Source organism: Podarcis gaigeae (genome assembly GCF_964106915.1).
Source record: "Podarcis gaigeae genome assembly, chromosome: 12".
Taxonomy (NCBI): Eukaryota; Metazoa; Chordata; class Lepidosauria; order Squamata; family Lacertidae; genus Podarcis; species Podarcis gaigeae.
The window spans coordinates 141,957-163,952 of NC_139688.1; the positions used below are offsets into that span (position 1 = coordinate 141,957).

Sequence of the window (21,996 nt, forward strand, 5' to 3'; positions counted from 1 at the left end):
AGAAGAAGATGAAACTAGGTTTGGAGCACCCCATAAGTGTTAATTTTAAACATGGAGGATTAGTTGGAAAAAACATGGATCCTGAGGGGAGGGAGCTCAACATTAAGGACTGTCAAAGAGGCCGACAGAGAGGAACTGAGGGTGACTTGAGAGCCTCGGACGTGAGATCTCCAGGCTAAACAGTATATGATGAACAATTGTTGGGGACCAAAACCGGGAAAGGGGGGTGGAGCTGGGTAATCCAAAGGGTATATAATCATAAATTAATTTGTTTTAATGTGTTGATTATTTGTATGGAAGTTGGGAAAGCCGTGGAAGGGAAATATTGGTCAACTTTAAGAAATATGCTTAAGAATAAGAAATGATGTATAAGTTGATGTTTAAGCTTAGATAAGGTAAAATTGGTTTTTAGAAGGGTTAAATTAAAATGAAAATAAGAATTGCAAAAATAATTCAAGAAAATGGAAGAAAAAGGAAAGGTAAATTTACAACATGTAAAAATTATTAATTGAAGGTTGAGAAATAAGTAATAAGAATTTGCTGGAATAACAATTGAATTGGAATACAAGAAGGGGAGGTGTGAGGAGGTCTGAGAAAGAAGTTATATGAAAATAAGCAATTGAAATTTCATATGTTTTTTTTAAATGTTCTTTTTAATTTTTTTTGTATTTTTGTTACTTTTTTGTCTATTTTTGTTATGTTTGTTATTGAAAACGCTAATAAATATTCATTAAAAAAAAAGTATTTTAAATTTTATTCTAGGCTTCTTGCCCTGCCAGACAAATCTAGAAATGTCTTTCTGCCACTTCTTGAAACAGTCCATCTTGTCCAAAGTTTGCAATGACTGAAACAGAAATAACATTTTTGGCAATACATTCATCTTTATAGCTGCAATTCGACCCAACAAGGAAAGCTTCAAGTTTGACCATATTTCCAAATCTTTTTTCACTTCTGTCCAAGATTTCTCATAGTTATCTTTAAATAAGTTTAGATTCTTAGCGGTCATATTAACCCCCAGATATTTCACTTTCTTAACTAATGATAGACCTGTCTCCTTCTGAAACCTCTCTTTCTCAATTGGTGTTAAATTTTTCTCAAGAACTTTAGTTTTTGTCTTGTTCAGCTTAAATCCTGCCACATGACCAAATTCTTGAATCAGTTCTAATACTCTTTTCGTGCTAGATTCTGGCTCCTGTAACGTCAAAACTAGGTCATCCGCAAAAGCTTTCAATTTATATTGTTTGGCTCCGACCTGAATACCTTTGATCAAACGGTCCCTTCCAATCATATTTAGCAAAACCTCCAGGACCGAAATAAAGAGCAATGGGGAAATTGGGCAGCCTTGTCGTGTACCTTTCTCTATCTTAAATTCCTCTGTCATCACATTATTAACTATTAATTTAGCCTTTTGTTCTGAGTAAATTGCACTCAGATATACCATTTTCAAATTGCACTCAAATATACCATTTTCAAACCCTTGGCCTACCCCCATTCCCTGAAGATTTTTCTTCATAAAATTCAAAGAAATATTATCAAAGGCTTTTTCCGCATCTATAAAAATTAAAACTGCTTCGGTATTAATGTTCACTTGCAGCTTCTCCAAAATGTTAATTAAATTCCTCGTATTGTCAGACAGATGCCTACCTGGGAGAAAGCCAGCTTGGTCTTTATGTATCTCTTCAACTAATACCTTTTTTAGTCTGTTAGCCAAAATATCAGCAAAAATTTTGTAATCCACGTTAAACAGGGATATGGGACGGTAGTTCTTAAGTTGTGTCTTTTCAGACTCAGTATTCGGTATAAGTGTAATGTAAGCTTCTTTCCACGACTCTGGCGCCTTTCCCCCCTCCATAATTTCATTGCAGACCTCCTTTAGTGGCTGAATTAACCAATCTTTCAAGGATCTGTAATATTTAGAGGTTAGGCCATCCGGCGCTGGAGATTTACCCAACTGCATGTTCTGAATGGCACCTTCCACCTCCTGTTCTGTAATTTTGTGGTTCAACATTATCTTGTTTTCTTGAGAAATCATTTGTAATCTATTTGTTCTTAAAAATTGGTCTAATTCAGTCTCTTGCTGTGGCCCTTGTGTATATAGTTGTTTAAAATATCTCTGGAAGCACTTTCTGATCTCCAATGGATTCTGTATGTTCTTTCCTTCCACATCCAAATTTGTAATAGTGTTTAATTTTTGTCTTTTTTTATCTGCCAAGCTAGCAGTTTCCCACATTTATTAGCCGATTCAAATGTATTTTGTCTCATCTGCTTAATTTTCCATTCTACTTCCTGATTTATCATTTTCATATATTGTACTTGATGTAACTTTATTTCTCTCAGAATCTCTTGCGACTTTGGTTTCGCTCTTAATTTCTTCTCTCCTTCTTTTATTTTTTTCCAGAATTTTATCTTTTTTCTCATTTTGAATTCTCTTCTTTATTGCTGTCAGGGGTTCAGAAGGAGAGACACAGGAGGGGGAGCAAATGGAGAGTGAGGAGGAGGAGTACGAGGGGGGCGCAGGCAGTGACAGTGGCCAGAGTTATTCCACAAGCCTCTCTAGCGAATCGGAGGACTCACAGAAGGGAGCGCCGGTGGCCAGAGCAAGGGGGGCTCCAGGGGGGAAGCCCCAGGAGGAAGGGGCCAGCGGGGAGTCCCAGAGCAGCAGTTGGAGATCAGGACCAGCGTCTCCACCAGAGCGCAGTGGGGAGGGGGAGTCCCAGGAGTCGGGACCAGTGTCCTCACCACCAGAGGGAGGAGAGGAGTCAGGTTTGGCAACGCCCACATCAGGAAGCGGGGAAACGGTCAGAAGGAAAGTCACCGGCTGGGCGCGCGCACCAAGTTCAAATGTACAGGAGCGCGGCACAGCGGGGAGCCCGGGAAGGAGCCAGGTCCTAAAGCCCGCCGGAGGGAGGGGCAAGACTCAGGAGGCTCAGCGTCAGAGGAGTCCAGGAAGGAGGGAACCCCAGAGGGCAGAAGGACCCAGCGAAGGAAAGAACAGCGTAGGAGGTGGAGCCGGGCTAGAATCTTAAACTGGTGTGGGTGGAGCAGTGAGTCAGAGGGGACTTAGCCGGTCTAGCGTCGAGACGTGGGCCTGCGCGCCCAGAGCTTGGAAATGGAAACTAAACTTTAATAAAGACTTTTGTATATAACATCCACTGGGCGTTGGTCCTCTGTGAGCTGGGACCTAGCGGCAGTCCTGACAATTGCGCTCTGTTGAATCAGAAACCCTCTCATGACCGCTTTACTTGCGTCCCAGATTACTCTTTTTTCAACCGTAGTATTCAAATTTATCTCAAAATAGTCTCTCAAGATTTTTTGGGCCTTTTTAGTAACCTCTTGATCTCTAAATAAGGTGTCATTCATCCTCCATCTGAAAGAACCGATTGGTGTTAGTTTCATCTCCATCTTCACCGCATTATGGTCAGAGCAAGTTTTTGGGCAAATTTCCACTTTTCAAGTCTTAGGTGCCAGTCCTCTAGTTATCCATATTTGGTCAATTCTTGTCCATGTCATTTTGGCTTCAGAGAAGAAAGTTCCCTCTCTTCCAAGGGGGTTCCTAGTTCTCCAGATATCAATCAAGTCCATATTGTCAGTCAATTCAAAAAAGGTTTTTGGTAGTCTGCCATCTTTAGTTACAACCTGTCTCTGCGACTTGTCCATGCTTGTAGATACCACTCCATTCATGTCTCCCATCATAATAATGTTATTGTAGTTCATATAGTCCAACAATGTCTCATGCAATTTCTTGAAGAATTCTGAAGAATTCAGATTTCCCCTATTTGGCGCATAAATTCCTACAATCAAAAATTTTTCTCCTTGTGATTGAATCTCAATTGTCACAAATCTTCCTTGTTCATCTTTAAAAACAAATTTTGGTGATAGGCATAGATAACAACTCTCTTTTTAACCTTGTCTGATGAGATAAACTCTTGACCCAATCTTTTATTAATCAGTACTTTCCTGTGTAGCCTTATCACATAAGTTTCCTGTAAACAAATTAAGTCCAATTGTTCCTTTTTCAATAAATGAAAGACTTTCTTCCTCTTCGGGGAGTTAAGTCCACGAATGTTCCAACTTAAAAATTGCAGAAACATGGTGTGGTTATTCTAGTCTCCTCCAACTGCTCCCAAAAGTTCTTCTTTTTCTGACGGTGGTATCACTTTTTTTTGTTTGTCCAGTCCCAAAGGTGGTGGTACTATGTATAGTACTCCTGATCTTAAGGCTCTTAGCTCTTCTAGAACTTCTTTTTGAAGGTCTTCTTCGTGGTCTCTCAGAAATTTTTCCTTGTCTTCCACTGATCTTATTTTAAACTTCTTCCCTTTAAAGTTAAAAGATAGTCCCTGGGGGAATTCCCACCTAAAAGCAATTCCGTTTCTTCTCAGTAGGGCCACCAGATCTCCGTAGTTGGTTCTGAGATCCAATAGATGTTTCGGAATATCCTTAAAAATCTCGACTCTCGAATCGTTAATTTCCAAAGTCTTCTAAAAGTGTGCACTCAATATTTTGTCTCTCTCTTCTTTCGTTCGAAGGGTCACCAAACAGTCTCTCACCCTGTTTTTTCTCCCTCCTCTTCCGAGTCTAAACACACTTACTATCTTAAAGTCTTGCTCCACCTCCAAATTCCAAAATTTCCCAAATTCCTGCGTAAGGTAGTCACTTAGGTTATCTTTTTCAAGTTCTGGCACTGCCCTGATCCTCAGATTAGTCTGTTTCATCTAAATCAAAGGAAGTAATAGTGCCACTGTATTCTGCTCTGGTGAGACCTCACCTGCAGTGCCGTGTCCAGTTCTGGGCACCACAGTTCAAGAAGGACACTGACAAACTGGAACGTGTCCAGAGGAGGGCAACCAAAATGGTCAAAGGCCTGGAAGTGATGCCTTATGAGGAACGGCTAAGGGAGCTGGGCATGTTTAGCCTGGAGAAGAGGAGGTTAAGGGGTGATATGATAGCCATGTTCAAATATATAAAAGGATGTCACATAGAGGAGGGAGAAAGGTTGTTTTCTGCTGCTCCAGAGAAGCGGATACGGAGCAATGGTTCCAAACTACAAGAAAGAAGATTCCACCTAAACATTAGGAAGAACTTCCTGACAGTAAGAGCTGTTCGACAGTGGAATTTGCTGCCAAGGAGTGTGGTGGAGTCTCCTTCTTTGGAGGTGTTTAAGCAGAGGCTTGACAACCGTATGTCAGGAATGCTCTGATGGTGTTTCCTGCTTGGCAGGGGGTTGGACTCGATGGCCCTTGTGGTCTCTTCCAACTCTATGATTCTATGATTCTATGATTCCCTCAGTTCAATCATAGACAGAAGTGACTGGTGGTCCCCAATCTGCTTGCGCATCGGTTTTATTTCTTCCTCTACAGCCACTGCTTTTTCTTTTGCTTCCTCAGCTATCTTTCGATTAGACACAGATTCTTCCAGCAATTTTTCAATAGATTCTGTATTGGAATTCACTTTCTGTCCCAGATTATTGATGCTAGTCGTGTTCCAGTCTATTTTAGTCGATTGTTCAGTGACTTGTTTGCTTAAGCCTTCCAATTTTTCATAAATTTTATTTAACACTGAAGTAAAATCCCCTTCTGAAGCCATTTCCTTTGGCCCAGCTTGTGCAAAATCTTCCCCCTGTGTCACAGGAGGGCAGGGAACAGATGATCTACGTTGCTGGGAAACTGCACTGGGCTGCTGCACTCTAGCCTTGCCCGATCTTGTTATCCTTTCAGTCATCACACTTTTGTCTATGAGTCAAGGTTGGTCCCACGGTTAAGTCTTGCCGTGGAAAATCCCCAAAGTCAAGAATGGAAAAATCCCCCAGCTGGGTGTACAATTTCAATGTTCCTCTAGGGGGACACTGTAGCAGTCATTAAAGTATAAAGTCTTTTCTTACTTTCCAAAGTCCTCCTCCAAAAAACAAGCAACAGTTTCAAATCCAGAGAAGACCTTCAACAAGTATCACCTTGCAGAGTTAGCCTTTAGAAAGTTATAATGTCTATAAGTAGCGCAACTCTCAGTGCAACAGTTCTAATCAACATGGCAGTCCGTTCCCAGGAGTTAAGTAATTGTCTCTAATTTATCCACAGATGAAAGAATCACTTTTCCCTCTTCCCCCCCCTCTCCTGTAGCCAGGGGGGGCAGTTCTTTTCCTTTGATGTTCAGATTTGAAGCTTTTAAAACACCGCTCTCCAGATTTTAGCTTAAAGAGTCTTTGCTTTGAACTGTATACAGAAACGGAAGGCGGACTTCCTGTTTACACCTTCCCGCTTCAGTGCCAAATTTATCCTTTTTTTCTTCCTTTAAATGTCAATTTTTAACTTCACCTACTCACGGGTAGTTGTTTTGCAGCCGAATTGTCACAGGAAAAAGGTCAGCGCTCTCCGGCAACAGCTGTGTGGCTTCACCCCACGGAAATAACGATTGACTCTCAGCACCGCGCCAGACTCCCGTTGCGCTCCGGAGCCCCTTACGGGGTCCCTTCGCTGGTCCGGGGGGCGCTACCAGTGCCCGCTGAGTCCCATGGTCACAGGCTTCTTCTGCCTGTGATTTTTGCAAGCGTCTCCGCTTCGCCGTAGCGGACAGACCTGGTTTCCGCGGAGCTTCCCCCTCTGAGTTAGAAGGAGACCGCCATTGCCGTTGGCGTCGCCTCCGGAAGTCATGGCTCTATTTTCTAAGTCCATTAATTTATCATTAACATACTTATTGTGTCTCTTCAGTTTCCTAGTCTGCTCTTGCAATGCATTCATTTTTTTCTCATTGGCCTGTGCTATTTCCCATGCAGCATTTACATTTTCTGCCAACCGTTCTACTGTCTCGGCCAATTTAGAGAGTTTATCTTCTACTATTTTTGTAACAGCCTTGGTAATACTGATCTTTGCTCCTTCTATGGCTTTTAAAATTTCTTTTTGAAAAGCTTTAGGCTTAATAACCTCTGTTTCGGTCTCCACCTCCAAATCTGAAGCCGCCATACTTTCACTCCCAAACAATGCACTTAAGAATAAATCTTTCTCATACTCCCACTTTATCCGCCTTCAAAGTGTTTCCTCCAAAGGCACCGGAAACGTGGAAAGAAGCCTTCATCACATTGATACCCAAACTAGAAACTGAAAAGACTCAGCTGAAGAACTACCGCCCCATCTCACTCCTAAATGTGGATTACAAAATTTTTGCAGACATTTTGGCAAGTAGGTTTAAAAAAGTGCTTAATGAAGTGATCCATAAAGACCAGGCTGGCTTTCTCCCTGGTAGGCATTTGTTTGGCAACACAAGAAACATCATCGATATTTTGGAACTTCTACAAACAAAATTAAACACTAGAGCGGTGTTAATCTTTATTGATGCGGAGAAAGCCTTCGACAATATTTCCTGGATGTTTATGAAGAAAAACTTGGAAGGGATGGGAGTGGGGCGGGGGTTTGAAAATGGAATAGAAGCAATATACTCAGAACAAAAAGCGAAATTGATAGTAAACAATGTGGTGACAGAGGAGTTTAAAATTGAAAAAGGGACACGGCAGGGGTGCCCCCTATCCCCCCTATTGTTTATTTCAGTTCTGGAGGTGCTATTGAACATGATTAGAAAGGACCGGTTGGTACAGGGAATTGAGGTCGGAGTGAAACAATATAAATTGAAAGCATTTGCAGATGACCTGGTATTAACATTGCAGGAGCCTGTCTCTAGTACTAAAAGAGTGTTAGAATTAATTTCGGACTTTGGTCGGGTGGCGGGATTTAAGCTGAACAAACAAAAAACTAAGGTTATAGCAAAAAATTTGACAAGTACAGAAACAGATGAGTTTGTGAAAGAAACAGAATTAAATGTGGTTAAAAAAGTAAAATATCTAGGGGTGTATCTGACCTCCAAAAATTTGAATCTGTTTAAGGACAACTACGAGAAATGTTGGTTAGAAATCAAAAGAGATTTGGAAACATGGTCAAGACTGAAACTTTCCTTGTTGGGCCGAATAGCAGCTATAAAGATGAATGTATTGCCAAAAATGTTATTTTTGTTTCAGACCCTACAGGTCGTGGACAAGGTGGAATGCTTTGGAAAGTGGCAGAGGGATATTTCTAAGTTTGTTTGGCAGGGCAAAAAGCCCCGAATAAAGTTTAAGATATTAACTGATGCGAAAGAAAGAGGGGGATTTGCCCTGCCAGACTTGAGGTTATATTACGAAGCTGCAGCCTTCTGCTGGTTGAAAGATTGGATTTTACTGGAAAACACTGATGTCCTAGATCTGGAAGGGTTTGACAATGCTTTTGGGTGGCATGCATATTTGTGGTATGACAAGGTTAAAGTGCACAAATTGTTTAAAAACCACATTGTCAGGAGAGCAATTTTAATGGTCTGGACAAAATATAAAGACTTATTGGAGAGTAAGACTCCGAGGTGGCTCTCACCGGTGGAGGCCAAGGCACGTAAGAGACCTAATATGGAAGCCAATTGGCCTAAATATGGGGAAATTATTGAAAAGATTGGAGACAATTGGAGGCTGCAGAGCTTGGAAAAACTAAAAAACAAGGTGCGAGATTGGTTGCATTATGCACAAATTCAAGAGGTTTTTAAAGTAGACAAGAAGGTTGGATTCCAGGTGGAAAAATCGAAACTAGAGACAGAATTGTTAGAACCAAAAAGTAAACTACTTTCGAGAATGTATAACCTGTTGCTTAAATGGAATACTCAGGATGAGACAGTCAAATCCGCCATGATAAAATGGGCGAAGGATTTGGGGCATAACATCATGTTCGAAGACTGGGAAAGGTTATGGAACACCGGAATGAAATTTACGGCATGTAGTGCCTTGAAGGAAAACATTATGAAAATGATATACCGGTGGTACATGACCCCAGTCAAGCTTGCTAAGATATATCACCTGTCTGATAATAGATGCTGGAAATGTAAAGAGGCGGAAGGGACATTCTTTCACCTCTGGTGGACATGCCCGAAAGTGAAGGCCTTCTGGGAAATGATTCATAATGAATTAAAAAAGGTACTGAGATTTACCTTACCTAAGAAACCAGAGGCCTTCCTTCTGGGCATGGTGGACCGGAGAGTGTTTAAGGAGGACAGAACTTTTTTTATGTATGCCACTACAGCAGCAAGGATTCTGATTGCAAAATACTGGAAGACACAAGATTTACCCACACTGGAGGAATGGCACACGCAGTTGATGGATTATATGGAACTGGCTGAAATGACTGGCAGAATCCGACACTTGGGAGAAGAAACATTCGAGGAAGATTGGAGAAAATTTAAAGACTATTTGGAAAAACATTATAAGTTGTATGAATGTTAAAAAATGCACCTTTTTGGAAATTCTAGCTTCAGTAATGTTAAATTCAAGAAATGGAAATTAAGGTACAAGGAGTCAGAGATAGAATAATGAAACAACTTTATTGTGTTAAAATGAAAATGTACATGATTTGGGTTATAATACATTTGAAATTGGGCAACATGATAAAAAGGAAGATACATTAAGTATTGAAATAAGTTAACAAATTGCAGACGTTATGTACTACAGAGAATGCAGGGTTGGGAGGATGTGGGGAAGTCCAATAGATTTGGAAAAAAGGGTAAGAAAAATTTGTAACTTTTCTTTTTGGCTTTTATAATACGTTCTTTATTCTTTTTTCTGTACTTTATAAAACTAATAAAAAATATTATAAAAAAAACAAAAAAACAAAGTGTTTCCTCCAGCAATTATGCAGACTAGGTCATAAACTTTCTTGGGCTTGTTATTTTCCAGCTTTTTCATCAAAAGGAAGGCATTTCTTTATAATTTTCTCCACATTTCACCAGGAGTTCAGCCGAGCATCAGCATCTTAAGCTTTTAAGCACACTTTTCATAAATGATAGTTAATATTTTGCCCTGACAAAAGAACGTTTTGCCAGAGTTTGGGTGGCCACCAGTCAAGGATTCTTTAGCTGCAATGCAGGGGATTGGACTCGATGGCCCTTGGGGACCTTTAAAACCCTACAATTGTACGATTCCAGCTTGTCGCTTTGAGCCCTTGATGCTCTGTATCTAGTAAGGGGAGGATTGCCACTTTGCATTCATGATATGCCCTCTTGATGCTTTTAGGCAAACAGAAGTACCTCTGTGCCAGCCGAAATGACTGCAACATTGACAAGCTTCGAAGGAAAAACTGCCCCTCCTGCCGCCTTCGGAGATGCCATGAGGCCGGGATGACTCTCGGAGGTAATCCAGCTTCTGTTTACAACCCTTTGATTTTTGCAGCATACCTGATTTTCAGGGCCAGATTTAGATGAAGAGTGGTCCTTGGCTACTTGTAAGGCCCCTCCCAATCCCCCTCCATCACGACTGGAAGAAAATGGAAGAGTGTTATAAACAAAATTGAGCGAAGCCAAGGATGATGATAGGTATTTAAAATTCTGCAATTCACAATTTCTCCTCTAAAGGACATAAGATGTTATTGCTAAATACCATGGTGATTTAAAAAAGGCATAAATGTTAAAATTAACGCTGAAAAACATTTGCAATAACTGAACTTTGTAAACCTTTTGTGGAATAAGAAATTAATTTTTAGGAAAATGAAGTTCTTTTAAAAAAACCTTCTTTTTAAAAAACCTTGAGTTTACAAATTATATTGCCTGGGAAGTGTGACACTTTTAGAATCTACTTTATGTTGTCATTAAACAGTCAGTTTTAAAACACATATTAAGAAGTAAACAACAACCATCAAATACAGTAAGAGTAAATCCCTCCCCCCAGCCTTCCTCATGGTAAAATCATCCAAAACTTCATCAAAATTTGTTTGTCTAAGTTTGTCACTTTCAATGTACAGAATCCTCAGTGCGGACAACCTCTCTTGAGACATTGTGGTCCTTAATTCATTTTTAATTCTTTTGATTCTTGAAAAACTCCCCTCTCCCAAGCTAAGAAATAGCCACAAGATTGCTTCCACATTAGGAAAGGCCATATGAATTTTTTCCTTGTGTATAATTTGATAAAGGTCTGTATGAGACAGAGAGGGCTCTGCTGTAAGCCTATGGCTTTGTGTCACATATAGGTGAAAGTGCAAAAGTTCATCAATAAGGTTCAGGTCAATATCTTCTGCGGATGCTTCCATCAAGCTTGCTGAATTTCTCACTTAGATGCTGTCAGATTAGCAAGAATGGAAAACAATTGTGCAACATCACTGTACAAAGTACTTCTTTTTAAATTGGCTTCAAGTGCATCTAATATAGGAATAAAGGATTTTATCCTAAACTTATCTCTTGAAGAAAGTGCTTCTAAGGCATCAGGTGCACTTCTGTCATTTCTTTGCCGTTCCCTCACTTTTTATCTCCTTGTTTTGTAGTTGACATTTGGCAAGGTGGCTTTTGCTTATTTCTCAAACTCATCAAAATCTTCTCTAATTTTCCTTTAAAAATCCAGAAGTGAACTGTGAACAAACTTGCACAAGAACTCAATAATAGGTCTGATTTCTGAAGGGCTTTGCTGACCTTGTGAAAATGACCCAGCACACGGGTCCAAAAATGCAGCACACGGGTCCAATTCTAGGAAGACTTACAACACCTTATAGAAATGACAGCAACAAACCCTTCAATAGCTAATAAGCAAGGTCTGGAAAGAGTTTACAAACAAAGCAATAATTTCGGCCTTTTGAGGGGAGAATAAAGCCACTCTTGGCTATATGTTTTCCCATTTGCTTTTGTTGAATAAAAAAGTTTTTTTGCAAAACCTAGGCTGCTTTTTGTACACTCGCTTGGAATTTGAAAATGTTCCACAATGATGCACAACTTGAGAGGGACCCCTCTCTGCCCAATAGGATACTTCCTAATGTGATAATTCTGGCCACAAACCAACATCTGTTACAGTAGGCAGCATCATGGCTGCTTCCTCGTAATGAGCTTGCTGTTCCACATCCTGCTTCGCTGTTTCTCTTTCAGGGAAGTTTTTGTGTGGTTGCATGCTATTGGTTGGCTCTTGTTGCTTCAGTGAGTGGTTGATGCAAGAAAGTAGTGATTGCTCTTAACTTCATCACCACAGCATTTTCCAGTCTTTGTCTCTTGCTAGCACCATTTTCAAATCTTTTACACATGCTCAGTTTAGAATCTAAAAATTAAAATTAATCTTCAGTTGGATAAAATTGGTGGGCTTCTGTCACTCTTCAGTAGCTGCTCCCACTCACTGACTTCCCTATGCCTTTCTTGAGGGGCAGTGAGACCCCTCTGGCTGACTCCTGGGGTTGATGCAGAGGGATAAAATGGCCGCTGCTTCCTGTCTAGAATAACAAAATCTGGCTCCACAGACTTTTTCTTTTACAGCCACTAGCATTGCCAAATATTAATGCAGACACAGAGTGAATATAAATAAATAAATGCATTAAGCAGCCTATTTCAGAGAATTAGAGAGTCGTAATCACAGGTTTCCTTGTGTTTTGTTCCTGTTCCTGTGTAATATGATGCAAGGTTTGTGTGTGAAGGTTGCCGTCTGCTGGGGACAGGGTCTGCTTAGATGCCCCCTTGAAACAACTTGGCATCTTTCTGGGGCTTCTTTTGTCTGGTTCCTGTTCTCTCTCTCTTTTAGCAGGGCTTAGGCAGAAGGAATTCTGAAAATGTTCTGTTCTGTTTTGCAGGTTTTGAATGGAGAGAGGTCCAGCCACATATACCTAGGTGGAAAGCCAGCGTGGGGTAGTTTCAGACTAGGACCTGGGGGAGACCAAGGTTCAAATCCCCACACTTTGCCATCATGAAGCTCACTGGGTGTGGCCTTGGGCCAGTCACAGCCTCTCAGCCTAACCTGCCTAGCAGGGTTCAAATAAGCAGGGGGAGAGCTGTGTGTGCCACCATGAGCTCCAGGGAAGAAAAAGTGGCAGTGCTTTCTTTCTGGGGTACGCAGTGCCAGCCCCCCCCCCCCAATGTTAAAAGTGTGGCACTTACTATAACAACTTCATAGTGAGTTCCGGCACCTGCACCTTTTTTCTAAAACAATAAAACACTGAAAGGTGGGAATGAAATGCAATAGATTAATCAATTCTTTTTTTTAAAAAAGATTTTTATTAAAGATTGAAAAAAATCAAAGAAGAAGCAATGTACAACAGTTAACATCAAATAAGTGTTTTTTGACATTGTTTGTTGTGTTTAGTCGTTTAGTCGTGTCCGCCTCTTCGTGACACCATGGACCAGAGCACACCAGGCACTCCCATCTTCCACTGCCTCCCGCAGGTTGGTCAAACTCATGCTGGTACCTTCCAGAACCCTGTCCCACCATCTCGTCCTCTGCCATCCCCTTCTCCTTGTGCCCTCCATCTTTCCCAGCATCAGGGTCTTTTCCAGGGAGTCTTCTCTTCTCCTGAGTTTTCTCTTCTCTTTTTTGACATAAAAACTAAAGAAGAAAATAAAGAGTTGTCGTTCTCCACCTATCAGCTTTGTAGATGAATGCAAAACCATTGCTCTGTAGTAACTTCTCTTAACATAGAATTGTAGAGTTGGAAGGGACCACCACGGGGCTTGAATCCAGCATGTGACTTGAACCCATGACCCTGAGGTGAAGAGTCTTATGTTCTACCACTGGAGGATGGATCGCAGCTAATGGATTGAGGTTGAATCCAGACAAGACAGAAGTACTCTTTTTGGGGTATAGGGGGTGGGTGGGGGTGGGGGTCTCCCTGGTCCTGAATGGGGTAACTGTGCCTCTGAAGGACCAGGTGCACAGCCTGGGAGCCATTTTGGACTCACAGCTGTCCATGGAGACGCAGATCAATTCTGTGATTTATCCCCCAAATCCTGATTCTCATTTAAACACAGAATCAGTAACTTAAGCTCTGGAGGCTTGGTGACATGCTGATTTGCAATGTTGCATATCTCATTAAACATTTCTTCCCCAAAATTTACCACAATTGGGTATGTCTACTACAAGTGCTTATAGTTCCTCCTGTCCCCACACCCTTACCAGGACATAGGTGAAGTATGTTTATGCATAGAGGAAAGTTTAACTGGGGTTATGCACCATTTCTGCATTCTCTTCAGTATTGTTTCCTTGATGCTGACTGAGATGGTACTAAATTACTTTTAATATTGTTTTTAATGCTGTTACCCACACTGGGACTTTAGGGTGAAGGGTGAGTAATAAATAAATTCATCATCATCATCATCATCCTCATCATCCTCATCATCCTCCTCATCATCTATTCTGTGTTCCCAGCAGGGTATTCCAGTGGCGTGGCATGAGGGGGCACAGGGGTGGTTGCCCCAGGCCCAAAATTGTTACTTGAGCAAATGTTGAACACCTGGCGCTGCCTCAATACAGCTTCACGCTTCCACTGCTGGACTCTGTTGAAAATGGCTTCTCCATGTGTCAGGACTGCCGCTAGGTCCCAGCTCACAGAGGACCAACGCCCAGTGGATGTTATATACAAAAGTCTTTATTAAAGTTTAGTTTCCATTTCCAAGCTCTGGGCGCGCAGACCCACGTCTTGGCGCTAGACCGGCTAAGTCCCCTCTGACTCACTGCTCCACCCACACCAGTTTAAGATTCTAGCCCGGCTCCACCTCTTGCGCTGCTCCTTCCTGCGCTGGGTCCTTCTGCCCTCTGGGGTTCCCTCCTTCCTGGACTCCTCTGACGCTGAGCCTCCTGAGTCTTGCCCCTCCCTCCGGCGGGCTTTAGGACCTGGCTCCCTTCCCGGGCTCCCCGCTGTGCCGCGCTCCTGTACATTTGAACTTGGCGCGCGCGCCCAGCCGGTGACTTTCCTTCTGACCGTTTCCCCGCTTCCTGATGTGGGTGTTGCCAAACCTGACTCCTCTCCTCCCTCTGGTGGTGAGGACACTGGTCCCGACTCCTGGGACTCCCCCTCCCCACTGCGCTCTGGTGGAGACGCTGGTCCTGATCTCCAGCTGCTGCTCAGGGACTCCCCGCTGGCCCCTTCCTCCTGGGGCTTCCCCCCTGGACCCCCCTTCACTCTGGCCACTGGCACTCCCTTCTGTGAGTCCTCCGATTCACTAGAGAGGCTTGTGGAATAACTCTGGCCACTGTCACTGCCTGCGCCCCCCTCGTACTCCTCCTCCTCACTCTCCATTTGCTCCCCCTCCTGTGTCTCTCCTTCTGAACCCCTGACATCCATCCCCCCCTCGAAGCCCCCCTTCCCCCCTCCCCCTCTTCAGGTGCGGGTTCCGGGTGCTCTAGAGTTGTCGGGGTGAGTTCAGGATACAGTTCGTCCCCTGAGGCGTGCAGCCATCGTGAGAAGTCCGGAAAGTCCTCCATGGGCTCGTCGACTGCGATTCCCTCCGCTTCCATCTCCTGGGCGGTGTGTTCGAAATCTGAGGCCTCCCCCAAATCACTCACAACCCCTTCTCCCCCTGTCGCCTGAGGTGCCGCCACTTCGCAGGGTCCCTCCGGAACGTCTCTGCGCCTTCCCACTTCAGGTTGGTCCTCCCACCAATAAGATCCCCCCGTGCCAAAACCTGAGAGCGATCCCTCTGGGGAGCTGCCTCCCGGAGCCGAGTCCTCCGCTGACGAGAAACCCCGGAAAGTGCTGGCCGAGAGTGTGGGTGTGAACAGACAATCATCGGAAAAGCCCACCGGCATAGGCTTGTGCGGGAAAAGTGTATGGAATTCTTCCTTGAGCAACTGCTCCTCCAATGCGTAATCCGGCACCCACCTGTTGGTGCTGGCCGGGGTGTCCTCTGTGGCGAGAAGATATTCAATCCCGTCCTCCCCCCACCTTGAGTCTAAAATCTCTGTGGCTTCGTTGAGTGGCCCCCTCCTCGGCGACCCCCCCTTTTGGGGCGCTTCCCTGAGCGGGTCTGGCGCTGTCCCTGGTGTCTGAAACCTGTGGGGCTCTTTGTAGGGTGTGAGCACTGATCTATGAAAGACCGGGTGCATTCTGGACCCCTCCGGGAGTGTTAACCGGAAGGCCACTGGGTTGATCTGCGCCTCTACTTGGTAAGGCCCTAACTGCTTGTGCCCGAGCTTCTTCTTGGCCAACGATCTGGCCGGAACTGCCTGGGCTGCTAACCAGACCCAGTCTCCTACCCGGATATCTTCCCCAACCCTCCTGTGTCGGTCTGCCTGCACTTTGTAAGCCTGTTTTGCCATCTCTAACTGCCTCCTGAGCTGCTCGTGGATCTCCTGCAACCCCGCTGCCACTGCCTCTGCTCCCTGCGGCTCCCCCACCCTCACTTTCTCCAAACCCGGGAAGGTTCTGGGATGCCGCCCATTGTTGGCGAAAAACGGTGTCACCCCCGTGGACACGTGTTTCGTGTTGTTGTAGGCGAACTCGGCTAGCGGTAGGTAGTCCACCCAGGTCGAGGGCTGCTGGTTCGCGTAGCATCTCAGGTACTGCTGCATGATGGCATTGACTCTCTCCGCCTGTCCGTTAGTCTGCGGGTGTCGTGCCAACGCCAGGCTGACCTTGACGTTCAGGAAACCCATCAGCTTTTGCCAGAAGTTGGATATGAACTGGCGCCCCCTGTCGAACAGGATGGACCGTGGTAGGCCGTGCACCTTGAACACGTGATCTATAAACAGCTTGGCGGTCTGCTCGGCTGTGGCCACCTTCGCGCAAGGAATGAAGTGGGCCATCTTGGTGAACAAGTCTACTACCACGAGTACTGCTGTCTTGCCTCTCGAGCTGGGCAGATCCGTGACAAAGTCCAGGGCCACCCTCTCCCACGGCTCGAACGGTGTCTGTAGCGGTTCCAACAGGCCCGTCGGCGGCTGGTGTACTGGTTTGGCCCTTTGGCAGGTGTCGCACCTCCTGACGTATTCCGCGACATCCCCCCTCATCTTGGGCCACCAAAAGTCTCTGGCCACTAGGTCCACCGTCTTCTCCTTGCCGAAGTGTCCCGCGCTGGGCGCGTCGTGCAGCTGTTGCAGGACCCTCGCGCGGAGGTTGTCTCCCGGCACGTAGAGGGCTCCTTTGCGGATGAGCAGGCCGTCGCGTATTTGGAAGTCGTCGTCCCTCGCCGTTCCGCTACGCACCTCCTCCATCTTGGCTCGCGCGAAGGAGTCCGTCTGCAGCGCGCGACGCACCGCGTCCAGGTCCACCGTGGCTGGCGCGCATGCCCACGCCTTGGGTGCGAAAATATGCTTGGCCGCCGCCGCCGCCTCTTCTTCGAGATACTGCGGTTTCCTGGACAGCGCGTCCGCCATGATGTTGTTGTCTCCCGGGATGTATTCTATTCTGAAGTCGAAATCTGCAAAGAACTCCGCCCAGCGGATGTGTCTCTGGTTCAGGAACCTCGCCGTGCGCCAGTACTCCAAGTTCTTATGGTCCGTACGGACCTGCACCGTGTGTTTGGCCCCGACGAGGAAATGCCGCCACGCCTTGAAGGCTGCATGTATGGCCAGTAACTCCCTGTCCCAGATGGTGTAGTTCTGCTCCGACTTGCTGAGTTTCCTGGAGTAGAAAGCGCACGGCCTCCAGTCCCCCTGGTGGTCTTGCTGCAACAGGACGGCCCCCACGGCCCTGTCTGACGCGTCCGTCTCCACTCTCATGGGCCTGCTGGGGTTCACGTGTAGCAGGTGTTCCTCGGACACGAAGAGGTGCTTGAGCTTCTGAAAGGACTGCTCTGCCTGCTCCGTCCAGATGAACTTCTTCTTCTTGGAACTGAGGGTGTCAGTGATGGCCGCTGTCTGCATGGCGAAACCTTTGATGAACTTGCGATAAAAGTTGGCAAAGCCGACAAACCTCTGGACTTCCTTTCGATTGCGTGGGCTCTTCCAGTCCAGCACTGCCCGTACCTTGGTACTGTCCGTGGCGAGTCCCCTGTCGGACAGTTTGTAGCCCAGGAAGTCCACCTCCGTCTTGTCGAACTGGCACTTCTCCAGCTTGGCGTAAAGCCGGTGCTCCCGCAGCCGCTGCAGTACTTCCCTGACATCTCTCTCGTGAGCCTCCGGCGACTCCGAGAAGATGAGGATGTCGTCCAGGAAGCAGACGCACTTCTTGTAGAGAAGACCCGCCAAGACATGATGCATGAATGCTTGAAAACAGTGGGAGCCATTTTGTAATCCAAAAGGCATAACTCTATATTCATAGGTGCCCAACGGCGTAAACATGGCCGTTTTCCACTCGTCACCTTCCCTCACGCGAATGAGATTGTACGCTCCGCGCAGATCCAACTTGGTAAAGATGCGACCCTTCCTCACCGTCGCCAGCAGGTCATCGATCTTGGGCATAGGGAAGGCTGAGGGCTTGGTTTTCGCATTTAAGACGCGGTAATCAACTACAAGCCTCTTTTGGGGCGTGTCCCGCTTCTTTACAAAGAATACAGGGCTGCCCCCCACCGCCTTGGACTCTCGGATGAATCCCCGCTTCAAGTTGTGATCTATGAACTCCCTGAGCTCCTGCAATTCATCCTCAGACATGGAATACAGCTTCCCCGTCGGGAGCGTCGCCCCCGGCAGGAGGTCAATCTTGCAGTCGTAGGGTCTGTGGGGAGGCAGCTTGTCCGCTTCCTTCTCACAGAAGACCTCCAAAAACTCTTTGTACTTGTTGGGTACCACTTGCAACATGCCTAAGTGCATCTGTGGTCCATCTTCGTGCCCCTCATCTTCTTGGTTAACGAGGATGCAGTGTTCTGTGCAGTAGGAGGAGCAGAAGGTCAGTTGACGCTGGTACCATGCCAATGCCGGGCTGTGCCTGTCCAGCCAACTCATGCCCAACACAATGGGCGTGTCTGACAGGCGGGTGACGTTGAAGCTGATGACTTCGCGGTGATTACCAATGCGCTTCACCATTGGCGGCGTCTGCTGCAGCACTTGCCCTCCCAGTAGCTCCCTGCCGTCCACCGTGACGATGTTCAGAGGTACCGTCACTGGCAGAAGGGCTATGCCATGTTGCTGGATGAAGTCCATGCCTATAAAATCTGCATTGCTCCCAGAGTCAATCGTAATGGGGATTTCCACAGTGAGCCCATTGGGAAGTTGAAGGGATGCGGTGAGCTGCACTACTGGTTTGGGTGGGAGGGGGTCTGTGGGCTGTAACATTACTGGGGATTGCTTCACTGACTTGTCTGGCTGGCCCCCAGTGACTCCATTTCCAGCCAGACAGTGGAGTTTTCCTGCTGTGATTCACTCTGCTGAACTGCTTCTGTTACTGTCGCTGCGGCTGCAGTGTGCTTGTGAAACCGCTGGGGACACTCTTTCGCCATGTGCTGAGCACTGTCGCAGATGTAGCACTTCCTGGTCCCTCTAGGAGGCTTCATTTTGACTGCTCCCGGCGTTAGGGCTCCGGCTGTGGACTGAGCCTTAGCACCACCTATCTCCATCGGCTCCTCTCCTCCTCCCAGCGGAGGCATGGATCGAGCGCGCGCCGCTTCCTTGGGAAAGGGGGGTGGTGCTTTCGTTGGCGTGCGGCCCCAATGCACTTCCTCTTTGTCCCAAGAGCGTCCTTCCAGCCTAACCCCAATGGTGAGTGCCCTCTCCACAATGTCCTTGGTGGTTTGGGGTCTCTCCCCCCTTGCAATTTCGTCTTTCACAGCTCCGTTCAGCCCCTCCCAGAACAGATCTCTGACGGCAGGCGATTCTCTCTCCCACCCCAATGCGTTCACCAATGCGAAAAAACGTGAATGATATTGCCTTACAGTGGCTCTACCTTGTCTTAGTCCGTGAATCTGTTTCCTAGCGATATCCACATTAATCTCAGACAAAAAACACGCATCCATCACTTTAAGGAAGGCACCCGCATCTTGGAGGGCTGGATCCTTATCTCTCCAGAGATTGCGCAGCCACGTTTTCGCCTCTCCCCGTAAATGCGAAACAATAAATCCCACTCTTTCTTCCTCATTTTTAAAGTCCTTGTCAAGCAGCTGCAGTGCATATAGTACATCTGCTCTGAAGTTAGGATACTCCTGCAGGTCCCCATTGAAGTGAGACACAAGGCTCCCTCCTCTGTTCCCCAGCCCAATCCCTTCTGGTCTGGTGGCCGGTAGCCTCTGTGTAGTTAGCACTTCTAACCTGGTTCGCAGATCCTGGCAGGCAGCAGCTGCTTCCTGTTCCTTCTTTCTGGACGCCAAAATTTCTGCGTTCAGCTGTGTCACTGCGTTTTGCAGACTCGCTATCTTCTCTTCGGTAGTCATTTCCCTGGTTTTCGTGAGCTCGCGAAGCACCAATCTTCACCCCTCGCTGCTTTCCCACACTCCACGAGGTTTTAAAATTGGTGGAAAACGGCAGAGGGGACTTACTGTCAGGAATGCCGCTAGGTCCCAGCTCACAGAGGACCAACGCCCAGTGGATGTTATATACAAAAGTCTTTATTAAAGTTTAGCTTCCATTTCCAAGCTCTGGGCGCGCAGACCCACGTCTTGGCGCTAGACCGGCTAAGTCCCCTCTGACTCACTGCTCCACCCACACCAGTTTAAGATTCTAGCCCGGCTCCACCTCTTGCGCTGCTCCTTCCTGCGCTGGGTCCTTCTGCCCTCTGGGGTTCCATCCTTCCTGGACTCCTCTGACGCTGAGCCTCCTGAGTCTTGCCCCTCCCTCCGGCGGGCTTTAGGACCTGGCTCCCTTCCCGGGCTCCCCGCTGTGCCGCGCTCCTGTACATTTGAACTTGGCGCGCGCGCCCAGCCGGTGACTTTCCTTCTGACCGTTTCCCCGCTTCCTGATGTGGGTGTTGCCAAACCTGACTCCTCTCCTCCCTCTGGTGGTGAGGACACTGGTCCCGACTCCTGGGACTCCCCCTCCCCACTGCGCTCTGGTGGAGACGCTGGTCCTGATCTCCAGCTGCTGCTCAGGGACTCCCCGCTGGCCCCTTCCTCCTGGGGCTTCCCCCCTGGACCCCCCTTCGCTCTGGCCACCGGCGCTCCCTTCTGTGAGTCCTCCGATTCGCTAGAGAGGCTTGTGGAATAACTCTGGCCACTGTCACTGCCTGCGCCCCCCTCGTACTCCTCCTCCTCACTCTCCATTTGCTCCCCCTCCTGTGTCTCTCCTTCTGAACCCCTGACACCATGCGAACCAGGAAGTGACCTCTCCAGACAATGGAACTACTCTTCATTTCTTATCTCTGTGGCTGTGAGCTCCAGGGTGGCGCGGATGATATTAGGCAGTTGAATGCACATGCATACTCCACCCGTTTCCCTCCCTTCTCCCCTTCCATGCAGCCCTGGGTGCTGATAACCCATGCTACACCACTGGGGTATTGTAGGAATACTGCCTCTAATTTGAGATGTTCCAATTGGCTAAAGTCAGTAGGTAATACCAGTAGCTGTCATGGCTAAAAGAAATTCAGCCATATGGTAGCTGAGAATCCCAAAGTCCAGCAGAAGCTAGGAGGTTGGCTTATCTAATAGTGTATCCACACAACAATTTCAGTGATCGCAAGAAAATCCTGCCCATGCTATCTCTTGGCCTGTTGGCTGTGCATTCAGTGAATCCTTAGAAGCTTCCAGAATTCAGCCATCACACCGCTGCCCCTGTTGCTGCTTGAGTTGGTGTTGTGGTTTGCCAATACCCACATTCATAGAATCATAGAATTGTAGAGTTATAAGGCACCTCCAAGGCCCACCTAGTCTGCCCCCTGCAATGCAGGAATCACAGCTAAGTGGCCATTCAGCACACTGCAGCTGGTTCTCATCAGCTGTTAAGTGGGAGCCACCATTGATGGCTTCTTATGAGCTTCTCCATCAATTGCTGTGTGCTGGTTGCTGACCTGAATGGGGGTCTCAGTTGACCCATGGAGTGAAGTTTTCTGACTAAACTTATTTACACAGCACATAGTTGAACTATGGAACTTGCTCCCACAGGAGGCTGCAATAACCAACTAAGGTGGCTTTAATAGAGGAGGAGAGGGCTATTCATGGCTACTAGTGTGCTCTGCCTTCATGGTCAGAGACAGCAATGCTTCTGAACACCATTTGCTGGAAGCTGCAGGGAGGGAAGGTGCTCTTATGCTCAGAACCTGCTTGTGGGTTTCCGACTGGGGCCTCAGATTGGCCCCTGAAGAGTGGATGCTGGACTAGATGGGCCCCTTCAGGCCTGATCCAGCAGCAAGACTTATGCAGCCTCCAGGTCCAGAAGCAGTATATCTAGATTCCTCGGTTCTTTGGGGT

At 46.5% G+C, this 21,996-nt stretch overlaps 1 protein-coding gene across 2 annotated transcripts in view; it reads left to right on the plus strand.

Moving 5' to 3' along the window:
* The window catches only part of LOC310827744 (androgen receptor-like), a 111,681-nt gene that overhangs the window by 85,003 nt on the left and 4,682 nt on the right, over positions 1-21,996 (plus strand). For both annotated transcript variants that reach the window (XM_083704139.1, XM_083704140.1), the window contains one exon: positions 10,067-10,183. In XM_083704139.1, the coding sequence (XP_083560265.1) occupies positions 10,067-10,183 (117 nt within the window). The remainder of the gene's footprint in view (positions 1-10,066; positions 10,184-21,996) is intronic.